This window comes from Hermetia illucens, chromosome 2 (genome assembly GCF_905115235.1).
Source record: "Hermetia illucens chromosome 2, iHerIll2.2.curated.20191125, whole genome shotgun sequence".
NCBI classification, from domain to species: domain Eukaryota; kingdom Metazoa; phylum Arthropoda; class Insecta; order Diptera; family Stratiomyidae; genus Hermetia; species Hermetia illucens.
The window spans coordinates 91,305,594-91,330,749 of record NC_051850.1 but is presented as its reverse complement, the minus strand read 5'-3'; the positions used below and the strand labels follow the sequence as shown (position 1 = coordinate 91,330,749).

Here is a 25,156-nt window from a genome sequence, read left to right as displayed (position 1 = left end):
GTCTCACAGCGGAGTCGACTGACGTCCAATATTCATTTTCGATAAAAATCGCTCTGCCACTAGTAAGATTTGAACCGCTACCTTCCGTTGGAAAACTTATTGTTCTAGCTACTAAGCCACCAATGGAAATCCTGTAAAGTGTATGCTGAGATAAACTGTGATATTTGGAGTAGTAGGGCAGATAAATAAGCTACTTAATGAATCTTGAAAAAAAATTAACCGCAGCATCTTTAATTGTTAATAAAACAACAATTTCTTTCTAAAGTTTTTAATCATAATACTCGAGTACTGAAATTAATGCTGGGGGAATCACAAACACAGAGCCTGCTGAATCTGAGAGGTCGCTTTAATAATACCGACATACGGTAGATCTAAGTCAACTTAGGTTTTTCACGTTTGCAACTCCCCCGATTCGATTCGATTACCTTAATGAAACTAAAACAGATTCAAATGAATACAGTTAAAATGTTATTGAGAAAGGCGTTACCCAGATACAAGCTTAGTTCGGTTTAAATATAGATACTGGAAATGGAGATATCTAAGCTCATATTTTAGCTATGAGTTCTAGTAAAGTATTGTCAACATAATCATAACGTAAGCATTTTTAATACCCTTTCAGCTACAGCAAAAAATAAAAACAAATAGATGCGTCTAAAAATATTGTGCGACTTGTATCTAGCAACATCCACACTGATACTCTATCAAAATTAAAAGCGAAATATCCAGAATATTATAAAAACAAATTATTGCTTTACTAGGAACATACTGAGTAAATTTGAATTCCAAAAACAACATAAATTCCCTCAAATAAAATAAAGCAGTCATTGACTTTCCCTAGACTAAGAACTAACTAGTTTGTTTCATGTTCCGCACAAGCCTTGTTCTGTATTGTTTTTTTTTTGTTTCCATCAGTGAGAAAACTTCTCATTCCCAATACTGTTCATACAATGAACGTCACATATTAAGAATATTGAATTTTTTCACTAAAAATTCTCTAATCTAGATATACTTTTCTGTTTCAAATGTACATTTGAAAATATTTGTTTTTTTCGTAACAACTAAGTCCTGAACGTATACAGCCAATGGTAATCTTTAATTTGTTAATTTGGTCACAGATTTTTCATAAGATTTTCCTGATCGTCCTTGTATTTCATTCTTTTTAATGCCGTGAACTTAAAAAATAACAACAAAACAAGTTTACATAAATATAAGTTAACTCGCGAAACAAAAATAGGATTATAACAAAAATATATTTTTTATGTTTTCTCATTTAAAATATAATATTTATTACAATAATTATTAAAGCTTTTGTTGTTCACCTGCTGGGGTAAACCAGAATAGGAATCTAATCTGTTCATTACATTAAAAAATTCGAAACAAAAAAGATAAAAAATAAAGAGAAGCCGATACTATAATTCTACTTATAATCTAAAGTTCCCACTTAAGCCTAACTTAATTCTAACTTTCGTCTAAAATTCTAGGTTTAGAATATGTAATAAAATTATTAATATTGTATATATGAGGGCTTATGAGGTCACTAATTATGTCTTTATGGAACTTCTCCTAGAATCTCTTTGACACTGACGTAGGTGCCAGTGAAGAATCCAATAACGCCAAATACCATTAGGAAGATATTCTTCCACAGCCTCCAGTTATACCGTCCGAGACCGGGCCTTTCCCAATATACAACAAGTTCAATGAGGGCTGGGAAAATGAGGCCTAATGTGCTCAGACAAACAGCACCAATCAACGAGATGAATGGTCCCAAATTTGGTATTGCTGCAGCAATAGCAACGGTGGCAATCTGAAATGAAAAGAAAATGATATTAATTCAATTGATAAACCAAATGCTCAAAGTGGACATTTGAAACTGAAAGTCTATGGATAACAAATATAATTGTTACTAAACTGATCACAGAATCTAGATTTGTTTTCGAACTTTTCAGGCTGGTAATTGAGCCCTAAATTGATCCGAAGTTCTCAGCCTTTCAATTTCATAGCTGGGACTTTTTCAACCAGAATGGAGAGGAATTATGCAAATACTGAGCTACTGAGTTGAAACACATTACTCTACTCCTACTAAAAACTTGGCATAACCATCAATTATTCAGCTAAATAAACAATAGCAGACCACCAATATTGAGATCAGAAACATAATAATGATGATGGAAACGAAATATAACTAATATGTATATATATACAACCAACAGAAAAATCCGACCGTTCGAACCAGAAATTACAGCATCTTCAATTTAAAAATTTAATCCTGACTAAATTCCAGGACTAAAAGAGGCTTCTACTCCTCGTACCTCTAAGGGAAAAGTGATTCTAGCATCACATACAGAAGAGTGTCTAAAGAACTTTGAATGGACTTTTTAGGTAGCTATATCAACAGCGCGCCGAAAACCAAGTAACCCAAGAGGTATTCTCTATGCAACCCAATTGGATCAGAGTCTTGAAGTGTGTTAGAGCACTTCATTCAAGACCGTAACGACACATTACAGGATTGTAGTACTCTATAGGAGGCAATGTGGTCAGCATTGCGCACGCCCGAGATGATTACCCTGATTTGATTCAGGTACTCATTCACAGCTGAGTCGACTGGTATCCGACGTCAAATCACGATACAAATTCCACTGCCACCAGTGAGATTTGAACCATGACCTTCCGTGCGATAGCCTTGTGCTCTAACCACTCAGCTATACGACTATTTTATGGTGAAATAGAGTTGACATTATCCTTCGTGTGTTTGGAGACAGTGTTAAACTGAGGATAGGGTCAAAGTCGAGTTTTCTTCGTAAGATTTTAGACCTAAAGAAGAACAAATTTCTTACGCAGAAAAATACTTGTTACATTCAATGGTGTGTTACTTATTCCTTAATAATTCCTTTCGGGCTCCTAGCAAGGAACACCATCCTCAAATACTCACTTCGGTAAACCAACAGCGCTGTGAACTCTTCTCAGTGGTTAATGCCGGGATACCAGGTTGCCTTCATGCAGATTACATCCATCGGTTGTGGTTATCACGTACTTAAATATCATACAGACAGGTACAGCGATGAAACTAGTCAAACTAAGTCTAGTACCCAAACTCTTGTTACAAATAGTAAATGGATTAGGTTCCTCTGTTTAGTTAATGAACGGCGCCTAGCCGTCATGGAGAGAAAAATGTTTCGTTGGATCAGTGGTGCAACATGCTACGATCAGATTCAAAATTAGGACAACCGCGATCGATGTGGCGCTGCATCCATCAGCGAAAAATTCGATGGCATGGTCATGTTATTAGTACAAACTTATTAGCTAACACCTACCGAAATTACGCTGTCTTCATACGGTATGTAATGATTTAACAGCCTTTTGACTCCACAAGGACTATACCCAGAGCAGCCTATGACCAAGAGAAATAGACTAACTGTTTGTGGAAATGTTTTCAACAATATCTGGATGTTTAGCCTCAAAATTACACTTCTTTCTTCTTTTTCTTCAGCCTTTGTCCCGTTCACAAGCGGGGTCGGCTCGTCGTGATCGGCTTCGCCATTTGGCTCTATCGAATGCCTGATCTGGGTGCAATCTCGAGGCTTTCAAATCCCCATCCAGCGTATCAAGCCACCGTTGCTTAGGTCTGCCTTTTGGTCGTTTACCATCGACTTCGATGTTCAGATCAATCTTTGCAAGTGAATTCTCGTTTGCACGAATTGCGTGACCATACCATCGAAGACGCCTCTCTCGCAACTTTTCCACGATCGGTGCAACCCCATAACGATTGCGGATATCCTCATTTCGGACGTGATCTAAACGTGTGAAGCCACTAGCCCAACGTAGCATCTTCGTCTCCATTACCGCAAGACGTCGTTCATTGTCTTTTATGGTCGGCCAACACTCAGAACCATAGAGAGCGACTGGACGGACGACATTGCGGTAAATTTTAGATTTGAGACGTTCGTTGATACGTCGATCACAAAATTAGACTTGCGTCTACCGAATGTACTAACTAAACAAAATATTCGAAAACAGAACCTGCGGGTTCAGATATGAAAGGTTTTGCATTTTCCTTATGTACAGGCATACCGTGAGCCTGTACAAATTCAACAAGATAAATACAAATCACATTAAAGAAAGCCAATATTTTCAGATAATGTTGCATACACAAATATACATCAATATTGGCAGGTGAACGACTACAAACCAAACATACAGTGATATGAATTTTTATTCGTCCTATAGTTAATAGCCATAAATTGCATTATTAAATGGATATACCGGCTTTTTGTGCATTCATAAACCAAGGAGTTATGTTTCATCAAACGTAAATTCGTAATGTGGTTTTCTCAAAGTAAGTCGAATCCTTTAAGAATCTACTGTATTTAACCCCTTGCAATAAATTCTGAAAATCTGGGTGGATATAGAGTGCATAGTTTCAGAGAAAAGTGTGAGATACCCCAAAGAAAATGTTATTTTTAAACGAAAAAAAACATATTCTTATATTATATTATTAATTTAATTTGAGAAAAGGGTGTGTGACAGACAGACAATGAACCGATTTTAATAAGGTTTTGCTTTACGGATGGAAAAAATATTACTCTAATATTGATGCAATGGTTTTAGGCAATCGAAGGGAATAGTTGACCCCCTCTTAATATACTGAACTTTTGGTCAAGTACAAATAGATGACCTCTTTTGAGGGTTATCTGTTGTTTTCTTTTACTAAACGCTGGAATAAGCCATATTTTTAAGTCGACAGCTGGACGTTACAAAGGGAACTGTGGGGAGCTTGACAATTCCGCCCTTGTTCCCCCCAATGTGCCCGCTGTACGATACCGGGAAATACCAGAAACAACTTAGGCAAAACTACTCCTACCTCGTCTTTTCCTGCTGCCGCTTAACTTTCTCCCAAATCACATATCAGTTCAATTTCAGTCAACTTTATGTCGAAACTAGCTTCTGTTTTTAAGTCATAAATTGAAGTCATTTTAGTTCATTTTGGTTTTATATGGTTGATGAGAAATACAAAGGAGAAGTGGTTTTATCTATTCAAAAGAAAATCGAATTTATAAAAAAAATGAAAATTGCACATAGAAATAGAAAATAAACTTGCAGTATTGATTAGGTGCATTCAATATTTTAGGAATTTTTAACTAAATTAATGCGACTTTAATCCAAAAGAACTCATCGACTCGTAAAAAAGTAAAACTATAGAAGTATTCCTTATGAAGAATCCGGGAGTCAATTGAGAAATGAGGGAAATTTTAAATGCGAAAATAAGATAGCTATTTGAAATGCTAGATTTGAAAGGACTACTTCTACAGGGTGATTGATAGAGTTCAACAACAACGCTTATTTCAGAAATTTTCTTAAACAAGTCGGGAAACCAGAAGCTTGACGCTTCAGGTGTAAAAGGTTTTGTGTTTCCCTATGTGAGGAGCATAACGTAGTTCTCCATTGGCTTATAGCAGTTCTGGGCAGGTTACTGCCATTGCCAGAACTGAGCGATTTAAGCATCTCGAAGGGCAGGTTACTGTTACTGTAATTCACGCTAACGAGAATTCAACAACCAGTATTGGTCAGAACATCGAAAGCAATGGTAAGCAACCAAAAAGCCGGCCAAAACAATGGTCGCTTGATACGCTGGATGGGGATTTAAAGGTCTCGAGATTACATCCTAATGAGGCATTTGATAAAGTAAAATGACGAAACCGATCACCACGAGCCGACCCCGCTTGTGAACTGAAGGCTGAAGAAGAAGAAAAAAAATGTAAGGAGCGACGAGTGCACGACAGCTCCGTGTAATATAGCTAAAAATTCCATTCCATTCCACTATTTGCTACAAAGCGATTTAAATAAATCATCTGATGGAAAGCCCTGTGTTGATAATGGTCAACGCCATACGCTTCACACTCTGAGTTTAATATTATTAGCAAATGCTAACAATTTAACCAACATGAAATATAAACAAGTCGGGAAACCGGAAGCTGGACGCTTCAGGTAAGAAAGGTTTTGTGTATTTCTTAGTACGTAGCACGTAATATATCCATACATTATGTGAGAGTATCCACTCAGCTATCTGGACACACTATTATTAACTTTATTTAAACAGATATCGGCATGGAAGGTATTTCGGAGCCCAGGCACCATATAGTGGCAGCCTGCTGATTTTTTTCAGATTTTTCGGTTTGGTAGTTTCTGAGAATGGCCCCCTTAAAGAAGTGATCACTTTCAACCCCCCGCACTCCCCACCCTTCCAACAAATGTCAAAACTAAGATCGGTTTTGAAAAGTACTAATCGATACCTTTAATTTGATACCCCACATGACTATATTTGATGAAAAAAAATGTTACACCCCCCCTTTTGCATGTATGGGGACCCCCCCTTAAATTTGACGTACAAGGATGTAATTCACTGTATGCGTGAGCGTTCACAGTTCCCACCTTTCTACCAAATTTGGTGTCAATCGCAACCGTCTCCGAGAAAAATGCGTGTGACGGACAGACAGACAGTAAACCGATTTTAATAAGGTTTTGTGTTTACACAAAACCTTAAAAAGGGCTAGGGAGAATTAGATTCTTCTTGAATGGAATTTTCATATGTCAGTTGAATTTCAATTATTCTCGTTAATTATGACGTCAGTATCTTATAGGCTTAGGATGCTGTTAATTAGCACGAAATTGATAAGTTTGAGCTTCTATAATTTTGACACTAATAGTTGGATTTTCATGGAGCTTGGCATGTGTATGCACGAGACTGTCCTCTATACCGGTGCAGGATGAAGTTAAGGGGAGTTTTTTAGTCAATTTCTAAAAGTTGATAATATACTATTAGTAAATTTATTTGAGCAGATACCGGAATGAGACATCTCTCGAAGATTAGATTTCACATAAGTGTTTTACACAAAACCTTAAAAAAGGCTCCAGATAAATAGATTCTTCGTAAATGCGACGTAAATATTTCAGGCGAATGTCAATTATTCCGGGTAATTATGACGTCAGCATCTGAATTGCATGGCTTTGGAAGCAGTAAATTCACGCGAAATTGTTAAGTTTGAACTGCTATAACTTTGGCGTTAATTGCCAGATTAGTCCTAGAATGAATTTAAGGGGTTTTTTTAGTAAATTTCTAAAAAGTAGTAATATACTATAAGCTTATTTGAGCAGATATCGGAATGGGACATGTTTTGAGGCCTAGATTTCGTGTAGGCGCACCACCCTGATTTTTTTCGGATTTTTAGGTTGGATAGTTTCCGAAAATGAGTCCTGTCTCACTTCAAGTGCGTACATTTTGACTCCTTGCTCACGCACTTTGCAATTTATGCCAAAACTGATGTCAGTTTCGGAAAGTACAAATCGAGACTTTCCATTTGATACCCTACACAACTATATCCGGTGAAAAAAATTTTTGAATCCCCCCTTTGCATGTATGGAGAGCCCCGCTTTATACTCCACCTAAATATATGCCACTCGCTGTATGCATGGGATTTCATAGCTCCCATCTGTCCACCAAATTTCGTTCGGATCGGTTTAGCCATTTTGGAGAAAAATGCGTGTGACAGACAGACAGACAGACATTGAATCGATTTTAATAAAGTTTTGTTTTACGCAAAATCTTAAACAGGATACATGGCAATTTCATATATCAGAAGTTGCCTCGCCTCTGTCGTAGATCTAAAGAGAGTACAAGTGTTGGCCGCTTGTTTATATACATATATTCACAAACGTGACGCGGATATAGGAATATAAATATCGCGAAAACCGCCCTGTTCAGATGTTAGCTTGGCCAAAGTAAATGTTTGGTCTCAGGGCTCTGGGTAAACCGGTCAGTCGTGGTTTTTTAGAAAACTTGCGTAGCTCAAAAAGAGGAGTTTATGAACCAAAAAAGTGGAAGAAAGCTTCTCTCTAGTTGATCCAGTCCATCACCAAGTAGATCCACACTCAGGATTCCCCAATCGTTAATGAAAAATTCGACAAATAGGAAGTTGATTGCAAGACCATTTTCCAGCGGCTAATTCAGTTACGATAGCTATCGAAAGGGTCGTTAATAGGGCAAGCTCCAGGAAATAAGTCCAATAAAGGGCGCTCTATTATGATGTACGGTAAGGAACCGAGATCTAAACTGAACGTAATGGCTGGAAAATGAAAAAAAAAACTGAAGCATTTTAAAGTAACAGTAACAAAACCTCCTAGTATTGTAATACACCCAAATACCAAACCCCAAATAATTCCACCAAAAAAACGCCGTTTGCTAATATTTTGGGGGTATTTTTGGGGTCAATTCTTTTAAATATTATTGAATTAGTCCTTTGTCAGACGTGAAATACTTTTTAGCGATTTCGACCAACAGTAACTCTTTTATTCCGCAAGTTACAGAGAATGTAAATGTAAAAGTATTTTGAATCCTTTTAATATTTTATAAAATTGAAAGTGTAACTCAAAAGACCCAACCACCGCTGTGTTTTTCGACTGCGGCGCAGATATTAAAAAGCATTCTAAGGGAATTTTATTTATTTTATCAACACGCTCATGCAGGTGGAAACGGAAAACATTTTTGACCCTGGATGTCGCTGTTCCTATTCAGCCTATTTACCAATACGGAGGATGAAGTTTCTGCTCCTGCTTTAGCTAGTTTAGCGGAATTGATTACTGAAAGAAGGTACTTCGATGATAGAAACTGAACATTTTGCTGATCACCAATTTAAAGCAAAGTATCAGATCTGATTTTGGAGGAGAGTGTGGAAAAAGAGAAGGACACGTTGAAAAATCAACCAATGCCTGACGGAACTCAACCCTACATTAAAGGGCAAATTCAATATATCGAATATTATCTGGAAAGCATATTATCTGCTCCCATTAGAGCCGAGATCTCTCCTTTCCACATATTGCTGCTCTTCGACATCCTTAGCACTTTTTTACAAAAAAATGGAGGCAAATAGCGAGAATATGTTTTCGTTTTTATCACGGCAAAATGAATGACGTGATCTACTTTGAAAAATGATGTGTCCTGATGAAAGAATTTTCTGTTTGAATCTCGTCAGATCGTCAAATCTATTTAAAATTAAATTATGCCGAAAAAATAGAAAAAATAGAAATACACAAATTTGAAAGAAAAATATTCAAATAACTGAGATTTTCGTGACATGAAAAGCTTTTGCTAAGAGTGTAATAAAAAAAAAATAATCGCTTTTAACCCAAAATAGTGTCCAATAGGTCCAATCAGATTTGGATGACACAAATAATAATTTGCTCAGAAAGATAGAAATATTTCTTAGAAAATATAAAAACACCAACTCATTCTCCTAAGATCGATCAAACATTTTGAGCATGTTCCCAAGTTACATATAAAATTTCGCCTAATTTTCGCTTGAATTTTGAAATATATATACGTAGCGAAAAAAATGTATATCTGTGGTCCCTTCTATAAAAAGATTCCCGTCACCTGACTTAGATATACACCCCCACATCATAATAGAGAATCCGCCGTAGTTCACAGTAGTTTGATTATTTATGTTTTTGTTTTCTGCCCTAGGATTTTCCATATTTTTCGCAAATAATTAGGAAATTAATTAATGTCGGGCGGTCACATGTATGAATTTTCGGAAGTGTCATTGTCTACTTCCTTTTATGCCCATTTATTGTGAAACAGTTGTACCTATTGACGTGTAAGTAAATGGGGCTAGTGGAACTATGATTGCGAACGAATACGATAAATGCATATTTGGCATTAAATTTAAAGGGGTTCCCCATACAAGTAAAACGTGGAAACATTTACATAACTTCTTCTGGTTACTCTATTGAATATAACAGTAAATTTTCCATTTTTCGAACTCTGCTAATTACTCGATTCTCCTGAACTGGATTTCGCCCTTAGATGTTTTTCTACAACAATTTCTTACCATATTTAATCACTTGAAATAAGTTAAACCCTCGAAGCTACCTACCTACGCAGAAGAAATACTGAGACTATCAAACACTACTCTTGATTAGAAACACTACTCTTGCAGGAAATGCAGTTTTTTGAATTCTGAATCTTGAAAAATATCACGAAATACTACAAAATTATTTTTCTATAAGATATTCCAATAAATTCAATATTGTGTTTCATTCATAATGTTAAGCGAGGTACTTTAAGGGGTTATTCTAGTATTAAAGATTCGTTCATTCATTCTTTAATACGTCCAAAAAAAACTGTGTGAAATATTATGTTATGTTTCGGTTTGATTATATAAGCATTTTTCGCAACGCTTGTCGGACGTTGCCATACAGTTAAAATGTTAAAACCACTGATAAAAGCCTTTTCTCGAGAAAGTTCTTTTGGTGCTCGGGATTGCAGAAAAAAAATCCACTGAAACGATTTAATTCAAACTTTTTTTAAAAAACATTTTGGAAATTTAGGAACACTTTTTCCAATAAGAAAACGAACAAAATCGAGTACGTTATTGTTAAGTTTGTCAATTATAAAAATTAAAAATATATACCTAAATCTGGGTGCGTGCGGTATATTTTTATTGTTAATTTGGTTACCGGTCACTTGAAAAACCTGAGTACTACCCCATGCGATTCACGAGCATGTCATCCATATGTTATTAAATATTCGCAATGATATAAGCAAACTCAAATGATGGTTTAAGATCAAAAACCATAATTAATTGCATAATATGTTTGTATGCAGAATTCCGTATGCAAGCCTTTAGCTAATATTTGTAGAAGACCCCCCCCTCCAGCCACTAAAATTGGTAACAATTGGGAAATAATTTACAACATTTGGATTTCATTGAGGCATGACATATTACATATGAATTACTGTTAGATATTGCTCACAAATACAAACATAATTTGTACCTCCCAAGAAAATATATTTCCGTATTTATTTTTAATTTATTGCCGTAGTCGTTTGCGCACATCAAACGTCTTCACCCGCTTGTACGTATACAACACAAATGTATTCTTGCAAGCACCTTTGCCAACAGGGAGACCTTGTATCGCTAAATGTAATTCTTTTCGCATGAATGGTTGCCGTTTAGAAATATCCAATGCTCACAATTTTTGGCATTTTCTCCGCTTGGTTAGCAATTTTCTTTCTGATTTTTCCGAATAGAAATAGTAGATGACGAATAAAGCGCACATGTCTAGACAAAACGTTAAATGGATTGTTTGGAATATTTACAAAATTTTTCCCCAAATAGAGTAGTTTATGTGTATGGAGATGTTTTGAAATGATTTTTCCTTTGTTATGTACATTCTAGCACTGGTAAACAAGGATTCGATTAATAATACAATTTATGTATGTATAACATTGGTGGGAAAACCTATTCGACGCTGCCAAATTCGATCGACCGTTTACAGAAAAGTTTCCAGTATTAACCATCTTTGGAAGGAATAAAGTTGCCTCCCTTTTATATTTTCTTAATGAGGACCTCTCCTACTTCACAATGATCATATTCCTTGAAAGTTTTTTTGAAAACAAGTAACTGTGACTAGATGAAGTATTGATGTGACTAGAAACTTGGCCTTTCAACCGAAATGAACAACCGTATATCAAATGAAAACAGTAAAAGAGGTCAGCTCGGTCCCCTACAACGAACAAAATTAGTCCTTTCTCATAGCATAGCTTTCCAGATTCCTTTCTTTTGAAATTCCTAATCTCTACATTCTATATCCACATCTCGTTTGATTGATATTTCCAATATTTTCTTTTTTAAAAGAACAATATTGACTCTGTGATTTCATTGCTGATTTGTTATTATTTAAATTAAAAATATAAAACTTACCACCAGGAAAATTCGAAGTGAATACTCAATAATATTTTTGTACTGATCTTGGAAGTTGCCTTTGATGTTTTTCCAGATAATTTCCATTGGCACATAAAACTGGAGGGCATATGTGAAGAAAATGGCAATAGCGATCATAAGTTTGACCGACTGAGCGAGCCTTTAGGAAAAGGGAAATATTAGACCCGATTTTAAATGTGAATCTTCTAATTTTTACTTACATCTCATGAACAGGGAGATTCAGTGTAATGCTTCCCTTTGTGTCCTCGCCGAACTTAAGATATCCCAGGAATCCAACGGAAGTGTACAATGCGATAACCACGGTCATTCCGAAATTCAACACGCCTGGGCATCCGATGAAATGTGTTGGGTGCTTCATATTGTTTTCCAAAGACATAACAACTCCAATACCCTCCAATGCAAAGATCACAGTCCCAAAGAACATTGGCATTTGTGTAATACTGGCTATGGCAGGACGTTCCGATACCGCTGGAAGATCCATCAGGATATAATACAGCGTGATTACCAGACTGGCTGCGATCAAAATATTTGCAATCATGGAGAATGGTGTTAGAAACTTGAGATTTCGGATCAAGTTAATGATGATTAGCGGCAGTAACAGTGAAGCCATGTACAGCCGTACATCCATGTCAATTTCCAGGTAGAAATCCACTACCTGTTTTAGATTTGTGCCAACGAACACAATATAGACGCAGCAGCATCCAATCAGATCCACTACTAGGAACGTATTGATAATGAAGCGTATCATACGAGAATATTTGTGCAAAGCTTCTGGCCCATCCAAGAAGGCTGTTTCAGCAACATCCGCGAATCCCAGTGCAGGTATTTGTCTTCGCCTACACAAGATATGAGCACATTTAACCAAGATGTGAACACAATATGTACAAATCGCACCGACTGCAAATGTCGCTATCAACCCGAACCATAATCCCGCGTTGAGGAAAGCCAATGGCATTGCCAAAATACCGGAGCCAAGAGATCCTTTCAATAGATGTACTAATGTTTCTACATCGCTGTGGAAGATAAAAATTGAGAATAAATGTTATAAAAATACTGTTTAATGTACGATGAAAACATTTACTTTAATATTTACTTAATAAAGTGATGCAAACAAGGAGTTAAGAGACACGCAGAACTCTACAGTTAGTACTAAATCTCAGACAGGTCCTAATTGATAAGTGACGATTTTCAAGCAAAACTGGTTAGATTTGCTTGACGTGACTCCCCTGCTTGATCGAGACGATATTCTTCCAAATATTGGTTCTCCTTGCCTTTATAAATCTAAAAGATCTTTTTTCTTCATATGCAAAATTTAATTTAGTCTGTATTCAACCAAATAAGAGATTTCAAGAATTACTTAAAAAAGTTTTCTGGTGAGAATAGCTCATGGAATCCCAAGAACTAATGAATATGCCAGCATGACATTTTCTGTGACATTAAAAACTCTGCACCATTTGCGGAATTATAACTAGAAAATTTTAAATAAGTTGGAATACCGGAAGCTGTACGTTTTGTGTTCGTCTAGTGTGAGAAAATTTCTATATATGCTTTTCCACATGCCTACATTCAGTGAAAAAAATCTACATCCCCCCCTCCCCCCTTTGGTGTATGAAAGTTCCAAATTGTCTAGCAAATCTCGTGATAATAGATGTGACCGTTTCTGAAAAAAATACGTATGATAGACAGACTGTGAATCGAATTGAAGTACGATATTAATAACGATAATCGTTGGCGCAACAATCCATATCGGAATAGGGCCTTGAAGTGTGTTAGAGCACTTCATTCAAGACCGTAGCGGTACACTAAAGTACACTATAGGAGGGAATGTGGTTAGCATTGCGCTGGCCTGAGAATATTACCCTGATTTGACTCAGGTACTCATTCACAGTTGAGTCGACTAGTATCCAATATCCAGTCACGATAACAAATCCGCCTGCCACCATTGAGCCATTCGGACACGTACGATATTAGTTTGCGAATACAGTCCTGCTCAAAAGACAATGCTCGTCGACAATGTATTTCTCTCCATGTAAAGGACAGACTGTTTAGATAATTCCAGGAGCACCGAATTTGTATAGTTTATGTGTAGATATACCAGTTATTATAAGTGCAGCGACAATGTAATTGGAATTCTAAGAAACTCACAGCGTTTGAGATTGATTTTCTTGAATATTTTATAAATTAGTACGCAACGGATTATCTTAATATATATAATTTTTATAGAATAATATAGATATGGTTTTGTGTGAAACAAAACCTTATTAAAATCAACTGTCTGTCTGTCCGTCCATCTGTCTGCCTGTCTGCCGATTTGTAACACCTCTTATCTCATAAAATATTATTCCTATTGATACGGAATTTGATAGAAAGGTAGGACCCGTGAATCTCAATCATAGTGCATGCAGTAACTTAGTTCCACGTTGAGCCTAAGCGGGGGTCCTCATATATGCAAAAGGGGTCTTGAGGGTATCAAACTAAAGGTCTCAATTGGTACTTTCCGAAACCGATATTAATTTTAACATTGGTTGCAAAGAGAAGTGGCGTGAGGATCCAAAATGGGTCTGTTACTTCAAGGATCACATGGTCTCTAAATACTCTCCATGCCAATACCTGTTAAATGAAATTAATAATAGTATATATAAGTATAAACCCCCCACCCCCTTTAAGTTTATATTAGAATCATCAACTTTTACCGTAATATAGTCTACATCATAGAACATATTACCAGGTTGATGGAAAGAGCACTATTGCTAACAGAGTTGCAATAGGTCAAAGTTGTCACTTTTGTGGAAATTTCTGGCATTCTAAAAGTTTGAGTATCAGAATCATACTAAAGTGAATGGTTTAACAAACTAAATGCATAAACATTATGAGCTAGGTACAAATTAGACAAATGTCGACTTAAATATGCTTACATTAGCATTAACCATATAAGCAATGCCTTTGAAAACGTTTAGCTTCCGGTTTCCCGACTTGTTATTGTCTTCAATGCGGCACTGCCTCTTTCTATAAAAACTGAACATTCATAAAAAATACACCACAGATCAGAAAGCTACGCCTTGAAAATAAAAATTAAATAAAAAATCTCACCTGGAGAAAACAAGGATAAAATTAATTTAATTTTGAAAGTTTGGCTCACTACCCCTTATTCTCACAGCATCATCTGCACAGCGAAATGGAAGACTTTCTAGAAGATAACTTTCAAGCAATTGCGTTCAAGCCTAATTAGAAATTACCGCTGATTCACACACATAGGAGAAATCCAAAATATGTTACAAGTCAGCTGAACCAGTAAGATCCAATGATCTGATAAACTGGTGCACCCTCAGCCTCCCTCAATTTGAACATGAAGGTTTTCCGATTTCTGATGTATATTTATAGATTTTTCAATTTATAGAAAAACCTCCCTATGTTGTACATAGGTCTATGTCAAACATATTCATTTTTTCAAAGCGCTCTGACAATTTTCTAATTCGCTCGAAATGTGATTGCTTTGAGGGATTAGATATTCTGATTGATATTCCCCGTGATATCGACTTCCATTAGCCATGGCCTTTATTATCAGGCGAACTTACTCATGGTTTACGTTATAACAATTAAGCTATACTTTAATTTTCTGGCGGTATCCTTCTGATACCAATTCCATTTGATGGCTTCCCTGCCCTGTGTGGATATTATATCCAAATACTCGGAAATTGGATTAAATTTTTAATATCGATTCCGATTTATTGGGATATATTCTGAACTCGTGAACTTACTTGCCTATCCACTTTCACCGTTGGTAGAATGAGGGATAAATCATCGACACATTTGGCTAGTGCTTCTGCACCACTGCGTACTTGGACGTACAAGGACTATTCTAGTCGATTTTCCATCACAATTAATTACAGTGGATTTTCCATTGAAAATTTCAACACCTGTTTCTAAATATTATTGTCGAAGTAAAAATTTTATTATCCACTAACAAAAAGGTTGAGATTTCTATGGATTTTAATGGAACCTGCCTATACTCAATATAATTGGCCATGTCTGACAGTTTGGTTTGCGGATTTTTTCGAAGGTCTACAAATTCAAAACATCGTATCTGTATGAGACGTTAGATTTCCCGTACGATTCTCGTTGATATTTCATGTAAAAGTTCGTTTTGATTTATTGAAAAAAAGATACGTAGATGAAATAAAAATGTTTGAATGTCGGACCTTGGTTTGAAATAATTTGTTAAAATTGAGTGTGATATTCAGGAAGAAGTCAAGTCTTTCAATTGACATAAACGGCAATGCATATTAAGATGGAAACCTGGAATGCTCTATATGTTTATTATTAATGTTTATTAATGCACTATAAATTTGTTTGTGACGTTTAGCTTAAAAGCAAGGATTTTTTTTCTTTTTCTTTTGTTTTTTTTATATGTTAATGCTGAATTGTAATGTAGGTTACCCCCTAAGCTAAAAGCACCTGTTCCTATTGTTAATTGTAGAAGAGTCTTCATCTTGTTATCCGAGGTGGAATTGCTTTAAGAAGGAAGTCTTCGAATTTGAATGATTGTTGCGATTGTATAGGTAGCTAGTTAACTTGAGTTTGTCAGGCCACTAGAGTCTAGCTATTGGGCTTCTAACTAGTCTAAGATGCGAAAATACAAGAAAAATATCAACATATATGAGAACAATTTTTATAGAAACAGGCACATTGTGCGTCCCTTCAACTGGCCGCCTATATATAATAGCTACCGCACAAATGTCTTGACTTCCAACAATTCCAATTTCTTAAATGATTTAAAATCAGGGGATGCACTCATAAGATGCCAAGAATTTGTTTTGTTGATATTATTTGCATATCACATATTGCATATAGATGAGCTAAATTTCATTTTATTTTCAAGTGATTCCTGAAATTTGAAGGTGGATCGCCGTCGGTTGAATATTCTTTCAATTTGATTAGATTATTATTACTTGCGGGGTCCACTTCAATGCCATTTTATAGTTTCGCGTTTGATTCGTATTAAAATCATATATTTAGTACTTTACTTTAGTAGTCAATAGAATCAAGTTTTTCTACCTATTTAATTTTTATTTAAAAAAATAATCAAAATTCTAATGTTTTTACAAAGCCAGAGTTCAACAGATTGAAATGTACCTATTGGTCGTGTATGTTCTATATTTGTCTGCTAATATACTTTTGCTTAAAAATTCAAACTTATAAACGCAGAATGTTCACTTCCGGTTTCGTTGCGATTTGACCTTGTAAACACTGAAAATGTTATCCCCTCACTATTCATTACAGTAACTTAACGTCCCAAAAGCTCTTGAAAATCCATTTTTTTTTACAATCTAAAATTATTCACCTTGCTAACTTCCCTCCTATTCTGTGTACATTCAGTCAAAACAGGTTCACTGAAATAAGGTCGCTAGGAGTAATTTAGGTTAAACGTTTGTCAAAAAGGAAAAAGAAAATCTTTAGTTTTGGGGAGCTCTCAACAAGGTGAAGCAAAATCTATCGAAAAATATTGAGGGGAATTTACCAAACAGATCAGTTTATCTAAGAATTGATCATCGTGGAAAGTTCTCAGTATTGGGAATTTTATTTCCAAAAAAGCATTTGTTTGTTCAGTTAATCGAAAATATTTACATTTTCAACCCCGTTTGCATCACATATATCTATATCAATAGCGGGGAGGAAAATATTCTACGTGTGTCCAATTTTAATTTTAATTAATAAAGAACTAATTTCCGGATTATTGATTGACCATAAAAGGAAGGCAAAACAGGTACTTACGATGTTGGATGTGTCAGCTTCCGATGCTCAAAGGGGTTATAGTCGTTCGCCTCCTCATCCCGTGGAATTTCCACCAAGGGCAGTGTGGATCCTGCCACCTGTTGTGCCGGAACATCGTTCATTTCGGCCTTGTATCTGGTCGAAGGGTACATTTCAAACATTATTAACCACTTTGTCTTTTCCAACGATTCTCTAATAGTTCCAACAATTTTTTTTAACTTTAACTGATTTCAAACAATTTCAATAACTTCGAACTTTAACTGTTATTTACTCGAACTTATTTTGATTTTATTTACTAGCGATAAATGATATACGATAGAAGTAATAAAATAAAATTCACATACTTTGCGTAGATAGAATTCGCGCTATCCTGAGATGCGTACTGCTTCTTCGGATCATAGTTTGTGATCACTGGCGGAATTTTCTGTAAAAAAAAATTTTGAGGAAGAAAAGAGAAAATTTCGGTTAGTGAGCGTTAAATTTTTCCTTCGGCATCAAAACGATTCTACACATGCAAAGTTCGTGCTGAAAATCGGTTCATATTCGCAGTATCGAAATTTGTTTAAATTTCAGCAAATTCGTCAATGAACGGCCGCTTTTTCAAAGTGGATGTGATTTAATTTTAGATTTTTTGAATATAGATGAGTTCTCATCTCTCGAGCAGTGGGAGATTGCCAACGGGCGCACCAATTTTCGTGGTCGTGACATCACAGAAAACAATTCAGGCTGGCGTCAGTTATAGACCGAGTTCGTGCGATTTAATGAAAATTAAAGGAAAAACACGACGCCGTTAAAGATCACGTTCACGATTTTCTGATTCATGTGCGTCAATAAAGCGCCACGAATGCGCGGGAGTTGATATCAAAATAAAAATATACGAAACAAGAACTTTTAGCGTCCTTGCCACTGACATTGTAAGCGTTTTCCGATAATATTCACCTTTTCATTGAAATTAGGAACGGAAGAGGACATGGTTCACTTCCTTATTGCGTCTGATTGTGATATTCAGTTTTAGGATACCGTGGCGATGATACTTAACTGGGTTTTCCACCGAATCCCAAGAGGTTTGGAGTCTTTCCTATTCGCGACCAATGTGGTCAGCATTGAGTGTTTGACCTGAACTAAACTGAAATGAATTCTATAAACGGTACAGGTTGCCCCGGCGTGGATCACTTTGCATGATGGCCATGTGCCGTCATATCCTCCCCCGTGAGTTCACATGCAAGCTTGTATTCAATTTTCGCTTGTGAAGAAGAACATCCTAAAGCAAAATGATCGTGAACCACGCATTTTATGCCACTAATATGTATGTATGAAGGAAATTCCAACGAATTGGAGCTTTGTTTTGAGTTGAATTGATTCAGCTGGAACGTCCATTGAAGAGTAAATTGATCATAGAAACTATTTCAGTCAATGTTTATATAGTTCATATTTAGGCTTTTTAATCAGATTGTCGGACGGAAAGTAACCGAAGAAGTTTGTGCTATAAAATCCGACAAATTTTATTTATGTACAGTAGAATTCGTTTACAGAGAATTCAAGCAAAATGGAGGTGAATGTAAAAATGAAATTCTAACAAATTTTTCATAGTGTTCTTGTATACTTCAAAAGAAACAATAATAAGAGTAAATTCAAAGAGAAGAAATGTAAAAGTGACCAGTAGAATTATATACACTTGATTACTTTCTTTGTTGTTCCCTCGATTTGTTTTGCCAAATAGCCAAGCAAATAAAGGAGTTTATCGATTTAAAGTTTTTAGAATCTCCTCATTTCCTCAAAAGACATTGACAACGCAAGACTCCTTCCAATCCATATATTTCTTGCATCTGTTTACAGGGACTTAAATTCTTTATTATGTTTTAATCTACGCTACGATTAATAAAGTATTTGTAGCTAGTTCACAATAAATGACAAAAATCTCTTAACAAAGCCCCCCGCCCCGTACGAATTTCTGAACCTCTTTAAGGAAGTGGAATTTCCTATGTGGTTTCCACCAAATTTCTCGAAAATAGTTCAAATGCTATGAGTGCAAATAACGTATGATAAACATTTCGGTAGAAAGCTTCCTGAAGCGGAAAAAATAGTATTCACACTCTTGATTTGATTTTACTGGAAAGTCTTAGCAGAAACTGGTATGGTGTAATATAAAGGCGACACAAAGCACGGCTAATAGGGAACGCTGATAAAGTTTCCTTAGCATTATCAAGTAACCAAAAATATTGTTTGTCAAATGGCACCAATCCTTCTGCTTGCTGATGGCGAAAAACAAAATAACTTCAAATCCGGACAGTGCCAAAAAATAACATTAAAAACTCAAAAAATGACTAGTTAAAACTCCGTATGGAGAATCATATATATACATCCTCCACTGGGCAGTAGCACAGAATTGACCGAACGCTGCATATACGGCTGAATTTTTTCTCCATTATTCGAAAAGACGATTCAATATTTTTTGCCCGAAATGGGGCTTTCGCGAAGCGTACCGTCGACATAATCCTGCAAGTTCTTAATAATATTGCACTTCGAGAATTGTGAAGAGGTTTTGAGTAGCTTTGGGCAATTGAACATTACCAAATGTGTGTTTTTCACGCCTAATGTTAATGTCAACACCCCGTAGAGTATTAACTAGTCACTTTTTGAGATTTTCATGTCATTATAATGATTTTTTAGCACTGTCCGGATTTCAATTTTGATTATTTAAATAGGGTTTCTTTTATTTCTCGCTCTCAGCAAGGGTTTCATTTTATCCTTTTTTATTTATTTACTCCCTTTCTGAACACTTTTGTTTTTCGTACAACGGTGTCAGGAATTCCGTCAGTGGAATTGAATGGTGTTGAATGAAACCCCAGCAAAAGACGTACGCCAACGTAGTCTTTCATATTTTTTTCGGGCCAAATATATTTATACTTATCTTCAGTACCGGAAGTATAAGTTGAACTTACCTTTTCTCAATCAGTAATAACGAATTTTATTGCCACAATACCAATATTCTGATTAGTATGACTTTCTTGGAATATTGCGTGATTCTAGTATTTTTTACGATGTAATTTCGCAATTATTGCAAATTTTTTTTGGACCTGAAAAACCTTTTTTCCGATCTAAATCAAACTAGAATCTGAAATTCATTGTAGTAGGAATGTATTCTAACGCTGAGTGTATGATGCGAATCAGTGCCAAATTACTTAAGTGCCAATGCCGTGGCTCTCTGGGTTGATGTCAACGTCGATGGTAGGGTATCATTCTATTTAGATGTGATTAGGATTAACTATAGGTACATTTTGTTAATTCGTCGCAATTGTCAACTTTATTGCATTTCATCTTGGTGTATCCCACCAACGGTTCATGCGCGGCTTACTGGCACTATACATATATATGCGGATTCGTGTGGATTTATTAACTTCAAATTGTTTCTTGAGGAAGATACACTATAATTTGGATGGTGGCGATTTTGGTCGCCTGTTGTAGATAAGTATAAACGTGCGGATGATGCAAACATAGATGTATATGAAGATAGTCTAGCAAATGTGGCGTAAAATGGTAATAACTCACAATTTAATCATGTGACACTTATTTTATTGGTTATTTTATAAGTGGTTTGTTCAAATTACTGGCATACCATTGTTATATTAATTTTTTTGCTGAATTTTTCTGTTTCTCAACAACAATATTCATGTGTGAAGGACAAATAGGTTTAATAAACTTAAAATAATATTATCATATTCCAGTTTTGACTATTCTTCCTTAAGAACCCCTTTTAGGCAAAACTGGAATTCATGTGAAATGCTTGAATTATACTGTATGCAACAGCATCAAACGTATTGTTCTGCCCGCGAAAACCCATAAAAAAAAGTACAGGGTTTGTAGGAGGAGCTCACAAAATTCATTATGATCTTAAGATGGCCATAACTGATGGCAAACTTATTATTATTATTATTTTGATCTGCGGACCACCCTGTTTTGAACTCGCACCCAATTTTAAAAAAAAATTGACCACTTATGATTTTGTCCAGGACAGAGGAAATCCTTCAAATGCTACCTAGCCTCTACCCTAGGAGCAATATGACCGAAATTGTTACAAGACGTTATTTGCCACCTTATATACCATACATAAGCAGCACAAATATAGCCAACTAAATTCAAGCCCATGTCGACGAAGTAGACCTACATATTGTTGTTTGAAGATTGAGGGAGTCCTAAGTCTGCCATTCCCAATTGATTCGGTCCACCATCAAGTTGATGACGGTTTCGGGATTCCCTCATTCCAAAACAGTAGATTTGTTCCTGTCATGTCTACCATGCTCTTAGAAATTGTTCGGTTCCACTGCGACCCAAACGAAATTCATCATTTTACAAGAAGGGTTTCCACTAGGGAATGTGCATCAGCTTAACACAGAATCACATTTTTTTCTGTAGAGAATACACATTTCTGCGGAAGTTTGCTAGGCTACTGCTTTCACTAATCAGCTTGGTTCTCCTCTTTCTCCCATTTTATACTTTATAGTTTTACAGGTACCCATCCCTGCTGATGGTCGCGTCACCCATTATCTTGATTGGAAGTGGTGTCGCACTTATTGAAAATGTTCCCTTTATCTCGACAACTTTTGGATTGAACGGCCGAATTAATACCCGTTTGAATGATTCTGCGGAATACTCATACATGAGCATGTTCATAGATAGAAAACCCGTTCCTTTCTATATTACCAAAATATATATTTAATTCTATTTGTCTCTATCCCAAGCTACCGAAAAAACTACGGACCCAATTTTTGTCTATAGTATATGATCGGGGAATTTTAACCCAAGAAGCCACGAGTTCATTATCCGCACTATGTTTCCCCGTCACTAAACATGATTATTGACGGGTTCAACTTCGAAAATTTTAATTTTCAAATCAGCAGACAAGTGACTTTTTGGTTATCCCTCTGATTCTCAATTCTCAGTCGCAAAATTCTGCCTTGTAACAAGCTCGCACGGATATATATATAATATATGCATGGTACATATGATTGCATGATGCAAAATTTATAGTGTTATCCGCTTTAACACTTCAAGTTGTATTTTCGTTCGCCGATATTGAATCAGTACACCATTGAGACCTTCTCTATGAAATGTCATTAATTACCTTTAAATAATGTTCAAAATTATGTTTTGTTTTTGCCGTTAAACAAAACAGAATGTCTGAACTTTGGATTCTAATTTATGACGCTAGCACTTGAAATTTTGATTAACTTGTATTGAGTGGCTAAATGGTAGGTTCCAGTACTAAAAATAGTCATAGTTAACCAAAATAGCAATCATTTTCCTAAGAAATTCTCTCATTTTTGCGTTTCATTAATCTATACTAGAGAGTTGAGGTAATATGCCAAATGCTTTAAATGTTTCGTGACGGAATGCTATCCACTATTCATGTTTACTAAATGTCAAAGATTGAAATTAGAAATTTAATTTGAAAGTAAAATGCTTAGCAAATTTGTATTCCCTGGCGCCTCCTATTTTGAGAAAATTATTAAAACTCGGACGGGAATAGTTTCTTTCTGATTTGAATATTTGATAATAAGGCTAACACCTCTGAATTGTTTGCTTTATAACCGCAATAATATTGCTTTCTACTAAATATGGACATTTTCTTTACATAACCCGGACTTAAATATAATCAAAAGTCGGGAAGCTCTCTCTTCCCTAAAAGTGAAAAATTTGATATCCTAGACCATGTAAAGTTTCCACATGAGAGACCTCACTTATATCGTATGTTGATAACTACACTTGTGATCAATACCCTCGACCTTAGGATCTTTTTCTCTAGTAAATGTCTTTAGCCATGTCAAAATCAAAAGATCGTTGCCTCATCCCCTATGAATAGAAGTGCTCACGAAATGCCCTCGACTTTCGACACATTCATTATGTTTGAATGCATGCATTTATGTAAGTGATGACTTTATCTTGTCTAGAGGCATACATGCATTTACACTCATACATATGTATACAGCATGTAAATAGATGCTAGATGAATTAGAAATTCTGCAATCGAGCAACTTGACCATGCCTTTGAAAAAATTTAAGTTTCCTAATTTCAGGCAAAATGCCAATTGTCAGAGAACAAGTGAAGCACCAAACTACACGTACATATATATGTATGTAGGTATAGATTTTGAATTTTGTCCCCTCTATACTTTGTACGTTGATAGCTTTTAATTTAAGATAAAAAAGAATTGAGGTGTCATGCGGTTAAATAATGTGTGGTGTCAGGGAATTTGTAGCCTGTGTGAACTTTCTCTGCATGACTAATATCTTGAGGCGGGGGATGCTTTTTGATACTATATATGGATATGACGGTATTTGAAATGAACTACAATTTAAACGCTCAATGACTTTTTTTTTTACAATTTTTAACAATCAAAACATTTCGTCTGGTTGACTTGATAGATTTGCTTACATATTTGTCATATCAACAACCCAATAAACCTCTAGTTACCAAATATGGTCATAGTCTGATCACTTTTTGGATCTTCTAGCCAGATTTTTAACACTGCTGGTCTACAGTGACTTTCGACAACCACTTAATCGGAACTTTCGGTCCTACAGACTAAAATGGATGTCAACTAACAAAGACAAATTCATTGACCCTAAAATGAGATTACTGATGATGCAATTTCCATAATCAGTGGCTGATCAAAGCGCTAAATGTGCCGAAACCGAAACCATTTACAGGGAACACTGCAGATGAACTGCCACCTCACATTATGCACACATATGGTAGTTACACTTGTAGTCAACATGGATTGTATAACGACTGGCTGAAAAGTTTGGGTTTTAGAATTTATATCATAGACTGGATACTGGAGAATATTGCTTTTATAGTACGGCCTGGAAATTAAGTGCTCTAACACACTTCAGAACCGAGGTTATTATTGGAGTATAGTACCACCATGTTATTCTAGAAGATGTTGCTTACAAACCAAGTACATATATTCTTCTTCTCTCTTACTCACTCCTTTTTTAACACCAATACTTTTCTGAATTGCTTGCCTTTGCGATTTTCATTCACTATTTGAGTCCTACCCAAATTTAAAATATTGAAGGATAAAAAAGGATCATAATTTGACTTTGATCTTCACATATCGATGAAATTACACACATTACTAGCCTAAGGTGTAAGTGCATTTTCAGCAGTCAAGGAAAATTAGAGAACTAGCATATTCCCATGGAATGGACGAATGGTCCAAAAATTAACATTTTCGCAAAGATATCAACTGATTAGTGAACCACTGAACAGAATCGATCAAAAAATCTCTTCCTATTTCAATTTCAAAGTACGATTTCTTCAGGGAAATGTATCACTTCAACCATGTATAGTATCAGCAAAAAGACAAATATGTTAGCCCAGTCAATTAAGCTATCAAGCTCCAAATTCGTTCAGTCAAGACGATTTACATGGAATTTGGGATGGGAGTACAAGATGACATAAGAAACAAAGGATCTACGGCGCGATGCGCGCTTGCTCCCGGCGGGTTATGGCACCCCCTCTTGGGAATGCAATTTTTTATTCAAAATAACCACAAAAATCGATTTGATGATCATTTCCAAACAATTTTCAATAAAAAAATAAA

The 25,156-nt window shown here is 35.7% G+C and overlaps 1 protein-coding gene across 4 annotated transcripts in view; it reads right to left on the bottom strand.

Annotated features, from left to right (window-relative positions):
* Positions 1-252: 252 nt before the first annotated feature.
* The window catches only part of LOC119649629 (proton-coupled amino acid transporter-like protein pathetic), a 150,309-nt gene continuing 125,405 nt past the window's right edge, over positions 253-25,156 (bottom strand). For 2 of the 4 annotated variants that reach the window (XM_038051868.1, XM_038051864.1), the window contains exons 2-6: positions 17,894-17,973; positions 17,550-17,684; positions 11,978-12,790; positions 11,757-11,916; positions 253-1,804 (exon numbers count right to left, since the gene is read on the bottom strand). In XM_038051868.1, coding sequence (XP_037907796.1) covers positions 1,550-1,804; positions 11,757-11,916; positions 11,978-12,790; positions 17,550-17,671 — 1,350 coding nt within the window. In that variant the 5' untranslated portion in view covers positions 17,672-17,684; positions 17,894-17,973 and the 3' untranslated portion in view covers positions 253-1,549. Of the gene's footprint in view, positions 1,805-11,756; positions 11,917-11,977; positions 12,791-17,549; positions 17,685-17,893; positions 17,974-18,488; positions 18,684-25,156 lie in introns of those variants that run through there. The other 2 variants (XM_038051866.1, XM_038051867.1) reach the window with 2 other exon arrangements.